The 16,977-nt window shown below is 46.9% G+C and overlaps 1 protein-coding gene across 1 annotated transcript in view; it reads left to right on the plus strand.

Moving 5' to 3' along the window:
- The window catches only part of LOC126283409 (3 beta-hydroxysteroid dehydrogenase/Delta 5-->4-isomerase type 1), a 264,780-nt gene that overhangs the window by 158,389 nt on the left and 89,414 nt on the right, over positions 1-16,977 (plus strand). Inside the window, exons 4-5 of the mRNA XM_049982270.1 lie at positions 3,296-3,460; positions 14,682-14,960. Coding sequence (XP_049838227.1) covers positions 3,296-3,460; positions 14,682-14,960 — 444 coding nt within the window. The remainder of the gene's footprint in view (positions 1-3,295; positions 3,461-14,681; positions 14,961-16,977) is intronic.

Consider the following 16,977-nt stretch of genomic DNA (forward strand, 5'->3'; position numbering starts at 1 on the left):
TACTATCGTTTAACGAGTGAAACCATTGTTTTTACAGGCGCAAGCTCTCAAGAATTATTTGATAATCGGTAAAATAAAACTGAATCATTTTTTGTAGGTTGTGCACTGAGGTGAAAAATAGATCTCTACCGACAATCTAATATTTTTGCCGTAAAGCTAACAGGAATAAAGACAACTGAAAAAAACACGTTTGTAATATACAGTTACTGACAAGATAAATAATAAGTAGTGTCCTGTCACCTAGACCTGCAGTTATTCGACGTTAAAATGTAGGTGATGCTATATTTGCACAGTAAGTAGGCCAATTTACAAGAAAGCCCTATATTTGTCCTTTAAGCAATACCAACGTCGTGTACAATTATCTGATCGTTTTCCTCTGTTTTCCATTGATTTAGTTTCGCACAAATGGTGTGACCTACAATTGAAGTAATGTATTAAGAACAGCTTCATTAGAGTAGACTAATGATATGCCTCTCTAAATTCAGCGGAAATCATTAGGGGATCAAACTCAGTACCTTTGTTCGGTCTATGTCCCAATACTCTAAACACATCAAGATGAGAAAAATTAATCTTCCCTATTGACGTTTGACAGTTCGTTAATAGCCTTTCTGCTACTTTCAACATTCACTAATCATGAATTACGATTTAGAAAAATGCTTTTACGTTAGATTTCCACCACAAAACAAAGCTTCTCTTGCATGCACCTAACTAATACGTTCACTGTGTTGCCATCACAAAATGTGGCTGCCAATGTTACATCATGTTGCCACCGAAGGGGGGGGGGGGGGGGGCAGTTAACGCATAGATAGACTCTCTATGGTGGTTATATATGGTGCTTCGTAAGATCGTGCAAAAATTTAGCAGAACCATGAGGATTCTGCACTGAACAATTAGAGGTAGAGAACCAGGGGTCGGAGATGCCAGCTTAAGGAGATAATAGGAATAAAATTGCATTATTGTGTACCTTTTTATTTACATTAGTTACAGTGAAGTGCAAAACCATCATTGACAGAGTGGACGTACCATTTGTACTGTATCTTACAAGAAACTGAAGGCCATCAGCCTCAGTGCAAGCATGACATTGGCGAACAAGATTCTGACCCACCCTGACAAATATCCCTCGCGTGTTTCGAATCACATCACAGGCGCCCCAATTCTGGCGTTTAATTCCATCTCCGTATCCACTGGGGTCTCTTCACAACTGCGTTTAAATATCCCCATAAGAAATAATGAAGGGGATTCAGGTCAGGTGACCTCGCAGGCCATGGAATAGGACCTCCCTTTCCACTCCAGCCTCCAGGAAATACAGCATTGAGACCATTGCGGATATCCACACTGAAGTGAGGCGGTGCACTGTCATGTTATATCCACATCCTATCATGATATGGGACAATGTAAATACGATACAATAGAGCCACCTTATGGACAGGTAAAGTAAACAAAACCTGCCTCATGACTTCCTAGTAGTAGGGCTCGAACTCCTTCTTTCCTTGCAGGAAATAAAGTATGTACATATAAACTAAGAGCACAGTACGTGTAAACTTGGACGCATGTAAATTGTAAATAAGCTGAAAATTATAATGATAGACAAAGCGGTAGACACGTTTACCTCCATATCTCCTTAAACTGGCTTCTCCGACCCCAGGTTCTCTTCATCAAACTGTTCAGTGGTGCATTCTCTATGTCCTGTAACATTTTTGCAAGCTCTTACGGAAACACCGTGTACGAGGAGGGACCCAAAGGAAACCGGACTGTTGTCATAAAAAATTTATTGATGCACTTTTCTTACAAAATTACTTCAGTCACTTTCAAAATACTCTCCATTACATGCGATGCACTTGTCAAGTCTCTTTTCCCGCTGTTGGAAGCATGTTTGGAACTCTTCAAGTTTGATATTGTCCAGTGCCCTTTGCGAAGCTATTTTTACCGCCCTTACATCGTCATAACGCTACCCTTTCAGCATTCTTTTCATTCGTGGAAATGAGCGTGGGGAACGACAGACCACCTCTGAGATGCCAAATAGTGGTTCACTCGTAAGGCCATGTGTGCTGGAGCGTTGTCATGATGCAGAAACCAGTCACCTGTTCGCCAAAGTTCCGGGCGTTTCCTCCTCACATACTCTCGCAGACGACTTAAAACATCCAAGTAAAAGTGCTGGTTAACAATCTGGCCAGGGGGTACGAATTCCGGATGCACAATTCCACGAACATAAAAAAAGACAATGATCATCGTCTTCACATTTGACCTCAGTTGCCTTGCTTTTTTTGGTCTGGGAGAGTTGGGAGTCCTCCACTGGCTTGACGCTTGCTTGGTCTCTGGGTCATAACCGTAACACCAACTCTCATCCCCTGTAAAACCTTTGTTCAAGAAGTTTGGATCACGTGCAATCTCTGTTTTCAAGTCCTGACACACATTCATTCGGATGGTTTTTTGCTCCTGTGTGGGAAGGCGCGAACAAATTTAGCAACAATACGTCTCATGAGCAAATCCTCATTCAAAATCCGCTGGCACGGGCTCCAACTGATTCCTGTCTCTGCTGAAACTTGGTCGACCATTTGGCGACGATCCTCGTTGATCTTTTGACGGACCTTTTCAATGTTCTCCTCATTTCGCGATGTTGAAGGGCGTCCAGAACGAGCTTGGTCTTCAACACACATCTCATCACGTTTAAAGCACCCAAACCACTCGAAAACCTGTGTGCGGCTCATAGCGTCCTCCTGGAAAGCTTCCTGAAACGTTTGGTGTGTCTCCGTTGCTGTTTTTTTTTTTGAGCAGGAAACAAATTTTCACACACACTCTTTGTTCTTTTAAAATTGCCATAACGACTTCTCGGAAGTAACCTGCCAACAGTCAGAGAAACACAATATCACACTTGCACGTTCAGCTCTACACTGACGCCGTCTGGACAGCTGTTTCATGAAGGTCTCTACTAACACCATCTAGCGTGAGATCCCTGCACTACGTCTACGAGTGGCAGCGCCCTCGGAGTCAGGTTTCTTTTGAGTCCCCCCTCGTATATCTCTTTGATCTTCACAGTGCTTGTTGTATTAGCTGGTGGCCTGGACAGCCCGAAGTGACCTGCTCCTACGACCTGTTGCACTGGCCGTGGGCGGTGTCTCTACTTTACTCAGCCTTCTTCCCAGTTTAACGCATAAATGTTTGCATTTCGCTCGGTGCAATGTATGTGAAGTACACTGTTCGTAGTTTGAGTACAATGGCGTTAAGGCTGGTGAAATTGACGGTGTGAAGCCAGGCTGTAGCACCGTTCGTCAACTAACGGGCGATCCGTTTGCAGAGTGCGACCAGCGTGTGGCGGTGTGCAGCTTCGTGGCGGACGTTCGCGACGTCGAGGCCTGCAGGCTGGCTTTCCGCGGCGCCGGCGTCGTCTTCCACTGCGCAGCACTCGTCGACTACAGCTTCCCTCCCGACTACGACGCGCTGCACCAGCACAACGTCAAAGGTACGTCCGTAACTCGTACGAGGGAAAGGGAAAGTTTCTCGGCCTGTCCCGCATGTGGCGTTGATATCAAGAAAATTTGTTCTTCAATGGTGTTCTTTGAAGCCGGGTCCACAGTTTCTGTGAGTTTCTTAAACGTCTCAATGCCACTTTCAACAGTGGACCCAGGTGGCGCAGTGGTCAGCCAGTGGAGTCGCATTCGGGAGAACGATGGCTCAAATCCGCGTTCGGCCATCCAGATGTACGTCTCTCATGTTGTCTCCAGGAAAAGGCCGGGATGGTTTCTGTGAAATGGCACGGCCAGTTTCCTCCGCCCCCCCCCCCCCCCCACCTTGCTAAAAGGAAAAAAAAATGACCTCGCTTAACTAAACAGAGAACCAACTCGTGGAGATAACATCTTGGACCTACTAATAACAAACAGACCCGAACATTTCGACTCTGTCAGCGCAGCACAGGGAATCAGTGATCATAAGGCCGTTGCAGCCTCCCTGAATATGGAAGTAAATAGGAATATAAAAAAAGGGAGGAAGGTTTATCTGTTGAGCAAGAGTAATAGAAGGCAGATTTTAGACTACCTAACAGATCAAAACGAAAATTTCTGTTCCGACACTGACAATGTTGAGTGTTTATGAAAAAAGTTCAAGGCTATCGTAAAATGCGTTTTAGACAGGTACGTGCCGACTAAAACTGTGAGGGACGGGAAAAACCCACCGTGGTTCAACAACAAAGTTAGGAAACTACTGCGAAAGCAAAGAGAGCTTCACTGCAAGTTTAAACGCTGCCAAAACCTCTCAGACAAACAGAAGCTAAACGATGTCAAAGTTAGCGTAAGGAGGGCTATGCGTGAAGCGTTCAGTGAATTCGAAAGTAAAATTCTATGTACCTACTTGACAGAAAATCCTAGGAAGTTCTGGTCTTACGTTAAATCAGTAAGTGGCTCGAAACAGCATATCCACACACTCGGGGTTGATGATGGCATTGAAACAGAGGATGACACGCGTAAAACTGAAATACTAAACACCTTTTTCCAAAGCTGTTTCACAGAGGAAGATCGCACTGCAGTTCCTTCTCTAAATCCTCGCACAAACGAAAAAATGGCTCACATCGAAATAAGTGTCCGAGCAATAGAAAAGCAACTGAAATCACTCAACAGAGGAAAGTCCACTGGACCTGATGGGATACCAATTCGATTCGACACAGAGTACGCGAAAGAATTTGCCCCCCTTCTAACAGACGTGTACCGCAAGTCTCTAGAGGAACAGAAGGTTCCAAATGATTGGAGAAGAGCACAGGTAGTCCCAGTCTTCAAGAAGGATTGTCGAGTAGATGTGCAAAACTATAGACCTATATCTCTGACGTCGATCTGTTGTAGAATTTTATAACATGTTTTTTGTTCAAATGGTTCAAATGGCTCTGAGCATTATGGGACTTAACATCTTAGGTCATCAGTCCCCTAGAACTTAGAACTCCTTAAATCTAACTAACCTAAGGACATCACACACATCCGTGCCCGAAGCAGATTTCGAACCTGCGACCGTAGCAGTCCCGTGGTTCCGGACTGCAGGGCCCAGAACCACACGGCCACCGTGGCCGGCGAACATGTTTTTTGCTCGAGTATCATGTCGTTTCTGGAAACCCAGAATCTACTCTGTAGCAATCAAAATGGATTCAGGAAACAGCGATCGTGTGACACATAACTCGCTTTATTTGTTCATGAGACCCAGAAAATGTTAGATGCAGGCTCCCAGGTAGATGCCATTTTCCTTGACTTCCGGAAGGCGTTCGATACACTTCCGCATTGTCGCCCGATAAACAAAGTAAGAGCCTACGGAATATCAGACCTGCTGTGTGGCTGGATTGAAGAGTTTTAGCACACCGAACACAGCATGTTGTTCTCAATGGAGAGACGTCTACAGACATTAAAGTAACCTCTGGCGTGCGTGCCACAGGGGAGTGTTATGGGGCCATTGCTTTTCACAATATATATAAATGACCTAGTAGATAGTGTCGGAAGTTCCGTGCGGCTTTTCGCGGATGATGCTGTAGTATACAGAGAAGTTGCAGCATTAGAAAATTGTAGCGAAATGCAGGGAAGTTCTGCAGCGGATAGGCACTTGGTGCAGGGACTGCCAACTGACCCTTAACAAAGACAAATGTAATGTATTGCGAATACATAGAAAGAAGGATCTTTTATTGTATGATTAAATGATAGCAGAACAAACACTGGTAGCAGTTACTTCTGTAAAATATCTGGGAGTATGCGTGCGGAACAATGTGAAGTGGAATGATCATATAAAATTAATTGTTGGTAAGGCGGGTACCAGGTTGAGATTCATTGGGAGAGTCCTTAGAAAATATAGTCCATCAACAAAGGACGTGGCCTGTAAAACACTCCTTCGACCTATACATCAGTGTGGTATCCGTAGCAGGTCGGGTTGACGGAGGAGATAGAGAAGATCCAAAGAACAGCGGCGCGTTTCGCCACAGGGTTATTTGGTAAGCGTGATAGCGTTACGGAGATGTTTAGCATACTCCAGTGGCAGACTCTGCAAGAGAGGCGCTCTGCATCGCGGTGTAGCTTGCTGTCCAGGTTTTAGAGAGGGGTGCGTTTCTGGATGAAGTATCGGATATATTGCTTCCCCCTACTTATACATCCCGAGGAGATCACGAATGTAAAATTAGAAAGATTCGAGCGCGCACGGAGCCTTCCCGCGAACAGTACGCGACTGGAACAGGAAAGGGAGGTAATGAGAGTGGCACGAAAAGAGCCCTCCACCACACACCGCTGGGTGGCTTGCGGAGTATAAATGTAGATGTAAATCACTCCAGAAAAATGTCTGGATGGTTTCTGTGAAATGGCACTGCCGGTTTCCTTCCCCATCCTTGACACAAAAAAAAAAAAAGAAAAATGAAATGATGTGATCGTATGTCGTTGTTGGCCTGAAGGCTCCATCCAGGGTATTTGGACCGCCGACTTTGGAGTCCTGTTTCTGGCGACCCACCTTTTTATGGCATTTTTTTGTTATTGTTCGTTGTATTCGGTCTTAGCGCACGTCACATGACATCGGTTGAAGTTCGTTGTTGATCCTAACACGCTGAGCTATGGTGCCGGCGACCAACACTGGGTGACTCGCGTGCTAGTGATAAGAAAGAAATGATGATAAGCCTAGACAACACCCAGTCCACGTGCGGAGAAAATCTCCAGGCCGGCCGTGAAACGAACCCGAGCCCGCTGCATGCTAGGCAAACATGTTACCACTCAGCTACGCAGGTGGACATCCTTGACACACTGCGAGCTTGTATTCCGTCTCTAATGACTTCAAGTCTCTGTATGTCCATCTTTTCAGAGATGGCTGCGGGACTCGGCTGTTCGATACAGGATGTAAAATTAAACAGCTTTCAGCCATCTACTTTCCGAAGTTATTTTATTTGGCTACCAGTTTCGGCGATTTACTACGCCATCTTCAAGCTCCTGACCGACGTGTGGGAAGAATCCACTTCGGTTCTGCTCAAAACAGGGGCCAGCAGTACTGGTATTAGTAGATTTCTGCTTGCTCGCCCTGTTTGGTCATCAAAAAATTTGGCTTCAACAGAGACATTCGTTTTGTAAACATTCATGTACAATTTCTTCTATTCATGACAGTTACGATGCATTTTGTCAGTGTAGAAGCTCTCAGTTCACTCAGGGTTACGAATGTCTTAGAACGAGGGTGTTAGGGGTATATGCGCAGATATTTTTACCGATGACTGAGCACAGTGTACTTTTCTTTACTTCTTTCCCAGAATAATAATTGTAGCTAATAGGAAAAGAATGTTTCTAGGTTGGTTAGTACCTCCAAGTACGTGTGACAAGAGCAAAGCCATTAATTCTTATTTTCCCTCCTTGGGCAGCAGTTGAGGTATTTGAACTGTAGACGCACGGACGCAAAATGGTTAGTCTATACTGACAGGCGTAGTCCGCTTAGCGGTGCAGTTAAAACGGCGTAGAAAACTTCAGGCAGTAAATTATGAGACGTATTCGTGGGAAGACTGTTAGATGCAGAGAAAAAACAAGTAACATACTAATGCGGGTTTATATTAAGGAACCAGTGACCACAGTATCTGCACTTACACCCCTTACAGCTTGAATATGACCGCTGTAATCAGCACAGTGAATTTTTGAAGTGTTATCGTCTGCTTGGAACTACGTGTCCGTCGCGAAACTAATGTTAACATTGTGCTGTCTGATGTTCCAGCATTTGACCAGAGGATCTGATATTGGTAGGAGAGCTATGGATTTCTTTGACCAGTATCAGATGTAGTGATCGAGATAATTTCCAGTGTAGTGGATGACTCTTAAGAGGCTGTGACCGTCAACATGTACATACGATATATAGTCAGTTCCACACGAAAGTGTACGCCTGATTTTAAATGCCACGTCCGCAGCGACATCTGTGATAGTGGTCTCGAATGTATAATCAATGTCTTTTGCACAGTTTATAGACAGACAGTGTGAGAGTTGGTTGTTCTATTTTGTCGGTCGCATTTTAAAATGAACGCAAAATATCTGAAGCGTCACGAGGCAGTGTTCCTAGTAAATCATCTTTTTGGTCCTGGTCTCCGGTTTCAAAAGCCTAGTGTACGCAGAGTTAGGGGTTACTTCAGAGTACTGTCAAACATTTGGTATAAGTGCATGATTGGGGATGTTTCTGTAAACGCGGTTTTGGCCATTTATACCAATGTAAACGCTAAAAAAATGTGCAGTATTTATCAAAAATGCCTTCTGAGGTCCGTTAAGAAGCTATTTGGTCTGAACGAGGCACACTGGATGTTTCAAGAGGATAATGATCTGAAACATCGCAGCCGTCTCTGTACAGCGTGGAAACAAAACAGTGTGGTGTTCACGATGAACTGGCCTGCAGTGTTTCCGGATGCAAATACGATCGCAAATGTTTGGTCGTATATTAAGATGAAACTTAAAGGAAAGCCAATATATATTGAGTGTTTGTAATTAAACTTTCCCTGTTTAACACGGTATAACACGGAAACTAATTAACGTACGAGTACCACACTTGGCAGCATTAATCAGAGTATGGGGTGCATGTTTTCCACGCGTCACAGCGCTACCGTCCAGTTCCAACTGTGGCCACCAGGTGCCGTGGTCAGTCATCTACATAAATGATGTTTTGGATAGGGTGGATAGCAATGTGCAGCTGTTTGCTGATGATGCTGTGGTTTACGGGAAGGTGTCGTCATTTAGTGACTGTAGGAGGATACAAGATGACTTGGACAGGATTTGTGATTGGTGTAAAGAATGGGAGCTAACTCTAAATATAGATACACTCCTGGAAATGGAAAAAAGAACACATTGACACCGGTGTGTCAGACCCACCATACTTGCTCCGGACACTGCGAGAGGACTGTACAAGCAATGATCACACGCACGGCACAGCGGACACACCAGGAACCGCGGTGTTGGCCGTCGAATGGCGCTAGCTGCGCAGCATTTGTGCACCGCCGCCGTCAGTGTCAGCCAGTTTGCCGTGGCATACGGAGCTCCATCGCAGTCTTTAACACTGGTAGCATGCCGCGACAGCGTGGACGTGAACCGTATGTGCAGTTGACGGACTTTGAGCGAGGGCGTGTAGTGGGCATGCGGGAGGCCGGGTGGACGTACCGCCGAATTGCTCAACACGTGGGGCGTGAGGTCTCCACAGTACATCGATGTTGTCGCCAGTGGTCGGCGGAAGGTGCACGTGCCCGTCGACCTGGGACCGGACCGCAGCGACGCACGGATGCACGCCAAGACCGTAGGATCCTACGCAGTGCCGTAGGGGACCGCACCGCCACTTCCCAGCAAATTAGGGACACTGTTGCTCCTGGGGTATCGGCGAGGACCATTCGCAACCGTCTCCATGAAGCTGGGCTACGGTCCCGCACACCGTTAGGCCGTCTTCCGCTCACGCCCCAACTTCGTGCAGCCCGCCTCCAGTGGTGTCGCGACAGGCGTGAATGGAGGGACGAATGGAGACGTGTCGTCTTCAGCGATGAGAGTCGCTTCTGCCTTGGTGCCAATGATGGTCGTATGCGTGTTTGGCGCCGTGCAGGTGAGCGCCACAATCAGGACTGCATACGACCGAGGCACACAGGGCCAACACCCGGCATCATGGTGTGGGGAGCGATCTCCTACACTGGCCGTACACCTCTGGTGATCGTCGAGGGGACACTGAATAGTGCACGGTACATCCAAACCGTCATCGAACCCATCGTTCTACCATTCCTAGACCGGCAAGGGAACTTGCTGTTCCAACAGGACAATGCACGTCCGCATGTATCCCGTGCCACCCAACGTGCTCTAGAAGGTGTAGGTCAACTACCCTGGCCAGCAAGATCTCCGGATCTGTCCCCCATTGAGCATGTTGGGGACTGGATGAAGCGTCGTCTCACGCGGTCTGCACGTCCAGCACGAACGCTGGTCTAACTGAGGCGCCAGGTGGAAATGGCATGGCAAGCCGTTCCACAGGACTACATCCAGCATCTCTACGATCGTCTCCATGGGAGAATAGCAGCCTGCATTGCTGCGAAAGGTGGATATACACTGTACTAGTGCCGACATTGTGCATGCTCTGTTGCCTGTGTCTATGTGCCTGTGGTTCTGTCAGTGTGATGATGTGATGTATCTGACCCCAGGAATGTGTCAATAAAGTTTCCCCTTCCTGGGACAATGAATTCCGGTGTTCTTATTTCAATTTCCAGGAGTGTAAATGTAAATTAATGCAGATGAATAGGAAAAAGAATCCCGTAATGTTTCAATATTCCATTAGTAGTGTAGCGCTTGACACAGTCACGTCGGTTCAATATTTGGGCGTAACACTGCAGAGCGATATGAAGTGGGACAAACATGTAACGGCGGTTGTGGGGAAGGAGGATAGTCGTCTTCGGTTCATTGGTAGAATTTTGTGAATATGTGGTTCACCTGTAAAGGAGACCTCTTATAAAACACTAATACGACCTATTCTTGAGTACTGCTCGAGCGTTTGGGATCCCTATCAGGTCGGGTTGAGGGAGGACATAGAAGTAATTCAGAGGCGGGCTGCTAGATTTGTTACTGGTAGGTTCGATCATCACGCGAGTGTTACGGAAATGCTTCAGGAACTCGAATGGGAGTCTCTGGAGGAAAGGAGGCGTTCTTTTCGTGAATCGCTACTGAGGAAATTTAGAGAACCAGCATTTGAGGCTGACTGCAGTACACTTTTACTGTCGCCTGCTTACATTTCGCGGAAAGACCACAAAGATAAGTTAAGAGAGATTAGAGCTCGTGCAGAGGCATATAGGCAGTCATTTTTCCCTCGTTCTGTTTGGGAGTGGAACAGGGAGAGAAGATGCTAGTTGTGGTACGAGGTACCCTCCGTCACGCACCGTATGGTGGATTATGGAGTACGTATGTAGATGTAGATTGTGATTCACACACATGATCAGTCGCAGTGCACTTATTGACGTGTCAACATGAGCTCGGGCAAAAGGAGCAGGGCATTATTGGTCAATCTCTATTATCAAAACCAACAACAGTGCTGCAGCTGCACTTCGAGAAGATTACGGAAGGGTCCTTTTTCCACCAGGTGTGCGGAGCATGATAAAGAAGTTCGAATCAATTAGAGAACAGGGTATCGTTCCGGGAAGAGACCGACGACCGGTTGCACCACAGGGTGGTTGGTGAAATCGCTATTGCTACGGCAGACAACTCTGAGTGCAATTGCCGAGCGTCAGGCAGTGCTCTTGCTGTGTCTCCATTGCACGGAAGGGGCTTCGAACCATTCTCAGATGGAATCTGTACAAGGTCCATGTCGTACAGCAGCTTGCACCACAGGACGCACAATGGAGTGTGACTTTGCTCTGCACTTTCTCGCATGGACTGAAGTTGACGGCGGCTGGCCGCAGACCATCCTTTGGAGAGACGAAGCTCATTTTCCTCTGATGGGTGAGGTGAACACACAAAATTGCCGAGCGTGAGGATCTCACCTCCAGTCACTGTGCATGAAGTTACTCTGTATGGTGAGAGTCTCACCGTATGGTGTGGCTTCACGGATATTTTCATCTTTGGCCCAATCTTTTTCGATCAGGTTGGCGCTCAAAGACCGAAGACGTGCAGTGTGACTGGCCAACGGTACTGCGATATGCTTCGCCTGCATGTCATACCCGCCCTACAGGAGAGAGCCGCACTGAACTCAACAGCATTCAAACACGTTGCAGCCCCACAGCACCTGGCTCGTGAAGTTCACCTGCTTCTCCGAAACACATTAGGAAACGATCGAATTATCTGCCAATCGTTTCCAATTGCTTGGCCGGCACGATCACCTGATCTCACTCCCTGTAATTTCTGGTTCTGGGGCTCCCTGAAGGACATGGTCTATCAGGGAACTATAACACTTGTGCTGATCACAAACGCAGCGTATCAAGAGAGGTACCGAGCGTACCTACGGACAAGCTACGTTTTGCTGCGAGGAATTCTATACTGCCCTTTCAGTATGGACACTGATGGGCGCCATATTGCGCCCCTTCTGTAGCAGTAATGGTACCGGTAAATAATGGTATGATGTGCCGTAGCAGCACATTAAAAGTTTTTCAGCTGAATTCGTTCTGCATTATTTCTCTTCCCCATGTCCTTGACATTTGTGGATGTCAGGATGGTAGCAGATAGGTATTCGGGGTGTTTTCCCTATACGAACAATGATAAATGCGAAGATGCATGGAACAGGTGAGCTTTATTCCCAAAAACTACCACTAAGGGGTACAATGTTCATGGAAACTGGCTACGGCCACGGACTAAACCGCAAATGGTACGGAAAGAGCGTTTCGCCCTCTATAGGAAGGACTGTTGAACTCGTCGAGCGGGTAAGGAAGCTGGTAGGCAAGAGAGCGACGCGCTGTTGTGGTCACTACCTTGCTGACCCTCTTGTGTTCCACAAGTGACGGCACCCGGTCCTGCCATTGGCGAGTTTAAGGCAGATAGTTGACGTCCCTCGCTCAGCAGTACCGTCGTGGCGTCCCTAGCTCAGAGTAATACCGTGGGAGCCGGTCACAAGTACTGCGATGTAGTTTACGCAACAGCTTACCCCACTGCCTGGGGCTAAGTTAAAGTGTTGAAAGTAGAATACAATAATTTTTTTACCATCTTTACCCGTTACCATACACACATTAATACTGCCAAGTTTGGTCCTCGTATGTTAGTTAGTTTCCATGTTATAAAGTGTTAAATAGGGAAAATTTAATTTTAACCACCCGCTACTTTGAAGCACCTGTAGTATACAATCAGGACGATATGGAGATCGTTACAGAGACAATATGCAGAACATCTTACGAAAAGCATGCCAAAAAAGTGCCAAGCTATAATGGATAATGGTAGCGATTTGAGTAACTATTAGCTAATTGTGCAATTACTAACAAATCTATTTGCATGTAAACTTACACTAGTGGCCATTAAAATTGCTACAACAAGAAGAAATCCAGATGATAAACGGGTATTCATAGGACAAATATATTATAATAGAACTGACATGTGATTATATTTTCACCCAATTTGGGTGCATAGATGCTGAGAAATCATTACCCAGAACAGCCACCGCTGGCCGTAATAACGGCCTTGATACGTCTGGGCATTGAGTTGAACGGAGCTTGGATAGCGTGTACAGGTACAGCTGTTCATGCAGCTTCAACACGATACCACAGTTCGTCAAGAGTAGTGACTGGCGTATTGTGACGAGCCAGTTGCTCGGTCACCATCGAGCAAGCGGTTTCAATTGGTGAGAGATCTGGAAAATGTTCTGGCGAGGGCAGCAGTCGAACATTTTGAGTATCCAGAAAGGCCCTTACAGGAACTGGAACATACGGTCGTGCATTATCCTGCTGAAATGTAGGGTTTTCTCAGGGATCGAATGAAGGGTAGAGCCACGGGTCATAACACATCTGAAATGTAACGTCCACTGTTCAAAGTGCCGTCAATGCGAACAATAGGCGACCGAGACGTGTAACCAATGGCACCCCATACCATCACACCGGGTGATACGCCAGTATGGCGATGACGAATACACGCTTCCAATGTGCGTTCACCGCGATGTCGCCAAACACGGATGCGACCATAATGATACTGTAAACAGAACCTGCATTCATCCGAAAAAATGACGTCGTGCACGCAGGTCCGTCGTTGAGTACACCATCGCAGGCGCTCCTGTCTGTGATGGAGCGTCAAGGATAACCGCAGCCATGGTCTCCGAGCTGATAGTCCATGCTGCTGCAAACGTCGTCGAGCTGTTCGTGCAGATGGTTGTTGTCTTGCAAACGTGCCTATCTGTTGACTCAGGGATCGTGACGTGGCTGCACGATCCGTTACAGCAATGCGGATAAGATGCGTGTCATCTCGACTGCTAGTGATACGAGGCCGTTGGGATCGAGCACGGCGTTCCGTATTACCCTCCTGAACCCACCGATTCCATGTTGTGCTAACAGTCATTGGATCTCGACCAACGCGAGCAGCAATGTCACGATAGGATAAACCGCAATCGCGATAGGCTACAATGCGACCTTTATCAAAGTCGGAAACGTGATGGTACGCGTTTCTCCTCCTTACACGAGGCATAACAACAACGTTTCACCAGGCAACGCCGGTCACCTGCTGTTTGTGTATGAGGTCCGTCCCCGGTAGCTGAGTGGTCAGCGCGACAGACTGTCAATCCAAATGGCCCGGGTTCGATTCACGGCTGGGTCGGAGATTTTCTCCGCTCAGAGACTGGGTGTTGTGTTGTCCTAATCATCATCATTTCATCCCCATCGGCGCGCAAGTCGCCGAAGTGGCGTCAAATCGAAAGACTTGCACCAGGCGAACGGTCTACCTGACGGGAGGCCCTCGTCACACGACATTTCATTTCATTGTGTGTGAGAAACCGGTTTGAAACTTTCCTCATGTGAGCACGTTGTAGGTGTCGCCACCGGCGCCAGCCTTGTGTGAATGCTCTGAAAAGCTAATCATTTGCATAGCACAGCATCTTCTTCCTGTCGGTAGAATTTCGCGTCTGTAGCACGTCGTCTTCGTGGTGTAGCACCGTTATTGCCCAGTAGTGTGTACAGGTAACGGGCTACACTTTCTCGTGGAACTGACTGTAAGAGCTATCGTCTCGTATTTGTTAAGCTTTGGCTGTTAGTGTGATCGGTGGCAGGTGAGAGAGGGCAGACGTGCCGCGGCACTGTGCAGGCACGGAGACGGTGCTGCGGCTGTGCGTGGAGGAGCGGGTGCCGCGTCTGGTGCTGGCCAGCACAGCCGAGGTGTGCCTGACGCCGTACCTGGGCGCCGCCGCCGGCCTCAGCTTCTCGCTGCTGGTCAACCAGACGGAGAGCCGCGCCGCCGCCCCCGCAGTCGGCGACCTGCCGGGGCCGGACGCCGAGCGCGGGCTCATCGTGCCCGGCTACGCCGCCTCCAAGCTGCGCGCCGAGAGGCTCGTGCTGGCGGCCGACGGCACGCCGCTACCCTCAGGTAGGCCGCCTGGCTCTCAGTGTGGTATAACACCATAGCCTACCTGTCATGCGTCACTCCTCCCAAACAACATAACCTGCTAATCTTGTCCCGGGGAAAGCCACGTAATACGCTAACTTGCCGAGTAACAAGCTAAATTTTAATTTTTGACCGCGCATGTGTCTAATGGATAAAGGTATCGGACTATCATTCTGAATATGGTAAAATTAACAGAAAAACTAAACGGACTTGCATCTTGGGTGTTAATGAAAGTGGTAAAATTCATATGGGAATGAAAAAATGAACGGCCGTCAGCCCAATTGGGCACATAAATTTGGAAATATATGTCTAAGAAGTAAAGGAGTTTTGCTATTTGGGGAGCAAAATAACTGACCTTGGTCGAAATAGAGAGCATATAAAATGTACACTGGCAATGGCAAGGAAACCGTTTCTGAAGAAGAGAAATTTGTTAACATCGAGCGTAGTATTATGTGTCTGGAAGCCGTTTCTGAAACTATTTCTATGGAGTGTAGCCATGTATGGAAGTGAAACATGGACGATAACTAGTTTGGACAAGAAGAGAATAGAAGCTGTCGAACTGTGGTGCTACAGATGAATGCTCAAGGCTAGATGGCTAGATCACAGAACTAATGAGCAGGTATCGAATGGAATTGGAGAGAAGAGAAATTTGTGGCACAACTTGAGTAGAAGAAGGGATCGCTTGGTAGGACATGTTCTGAGGCATCAAGGGATCGCAAATTTAGCACTGGAGGGCAGCGTGGAGGGTAAAAATTGTAGAGGGAGACCAAGAGATGAATACACTAAGCAGATTCAGAGGGATGTAGGCTGCAGTACGTACTCGGAGATGAAGAAGCTTGCACAAGATACAGTGGCGTGGAGAGCTGCATCAAACCAGTCACAGGACTGAAGACCACAACAACAACAGCAACAACATCGAGGAATTTGTGTTACAAACACATTAATGAGAATTTTTGCGAAAGTAATTAGCAACAAATTGGAAAAAAATTTAGAACCCAAGAAGAACAATGTGGATTCACGGCTAGGAGATCGTGTGTTGACCATATTTTCACATTACGACAGATTTTGGACAAACATAGGAAAAAATTTAAAAAAATGTGGGATTAATTTTCATAGACCTAGAAAAAGGGTATGATATAGTTCCAAGAAAATTACTTTGGGGGGCACTACATGTGGCAAACATAAACCCATCCTTGATTAACATAATACAACAGATCTACAGGGTGTCACAAAAAGGTACAGCCAAACTTTCAGGAAACATTCCTCACACACAAAGAAAGAAAATATGTTATGTGGACATCTGTCCGGAAACGCTTACTTTATATGTTAGAGCTCATTTTATTAGTTCTCTTCAAATCACATTAATCATTGAATGGAAACACTCAGCTACAGAACGTACCAGCGTGACTTCAAACACTTTGTTACAGGAAATTTTCAAAATGTCCTCCGTTAGCGAGGATACATGCATCCAACCTCCGTCGCATGGAATCCCTGATGCGCTGATGCAGCCCTGGAGATGGGCGTATTGTATCACAGCCGTCCACAATACGAGCACGAAGAGTCTCTACTTATAGTACCAGGGTTGCGTAGACAAGAGCTTTTAAATACCGCCATAAATGAAAGTCAAGAGGGTTGAGGTCAGGAGAGCGTGGAGGCCATGGAATTGGTCCGCCTCTACCAATCCATCGGTCACCGAATCTGTTGTTGAGAAGCGTACGAACACTTCGACTGAAATTTGCAGGAGCTCCATCGTGCATGAACCACATGTTGTGTCGTACTTGTAAAGGCACATGATCTAGCAGCGCAGGTAGAGTATCCCGTAAGAAATCATGATAACGTGCTCCATTGAGCGTAGGTGGAAGAACGTGGGGCCTAAGCAAGACATCACCAACAATGCCTGCCCAAACGTTCACAGAAAATCAGTGTTGATGACGTGATTGCACAACTGCGTGCGGATTCTCGTCAGCCCACACATGTTCATTGTGAAAATTTTCAATTA

The sequence above is a fragment of the Schistocerca gregaria genome, chromosome 1 (assembly GCF_023897955.1).
Source record: "Schistocerca gregaria isolate iqSchGreg1 chromosome 1, iqSchGreg1.2, whole genome shotgun sequence".
Classification (NCBI taxonomy): Eukaryota; Metazoa; Arthropoda; class Insecta; order Orthoptera; family Acrididae; genus Schistocerca; species Schistocerca gregaria.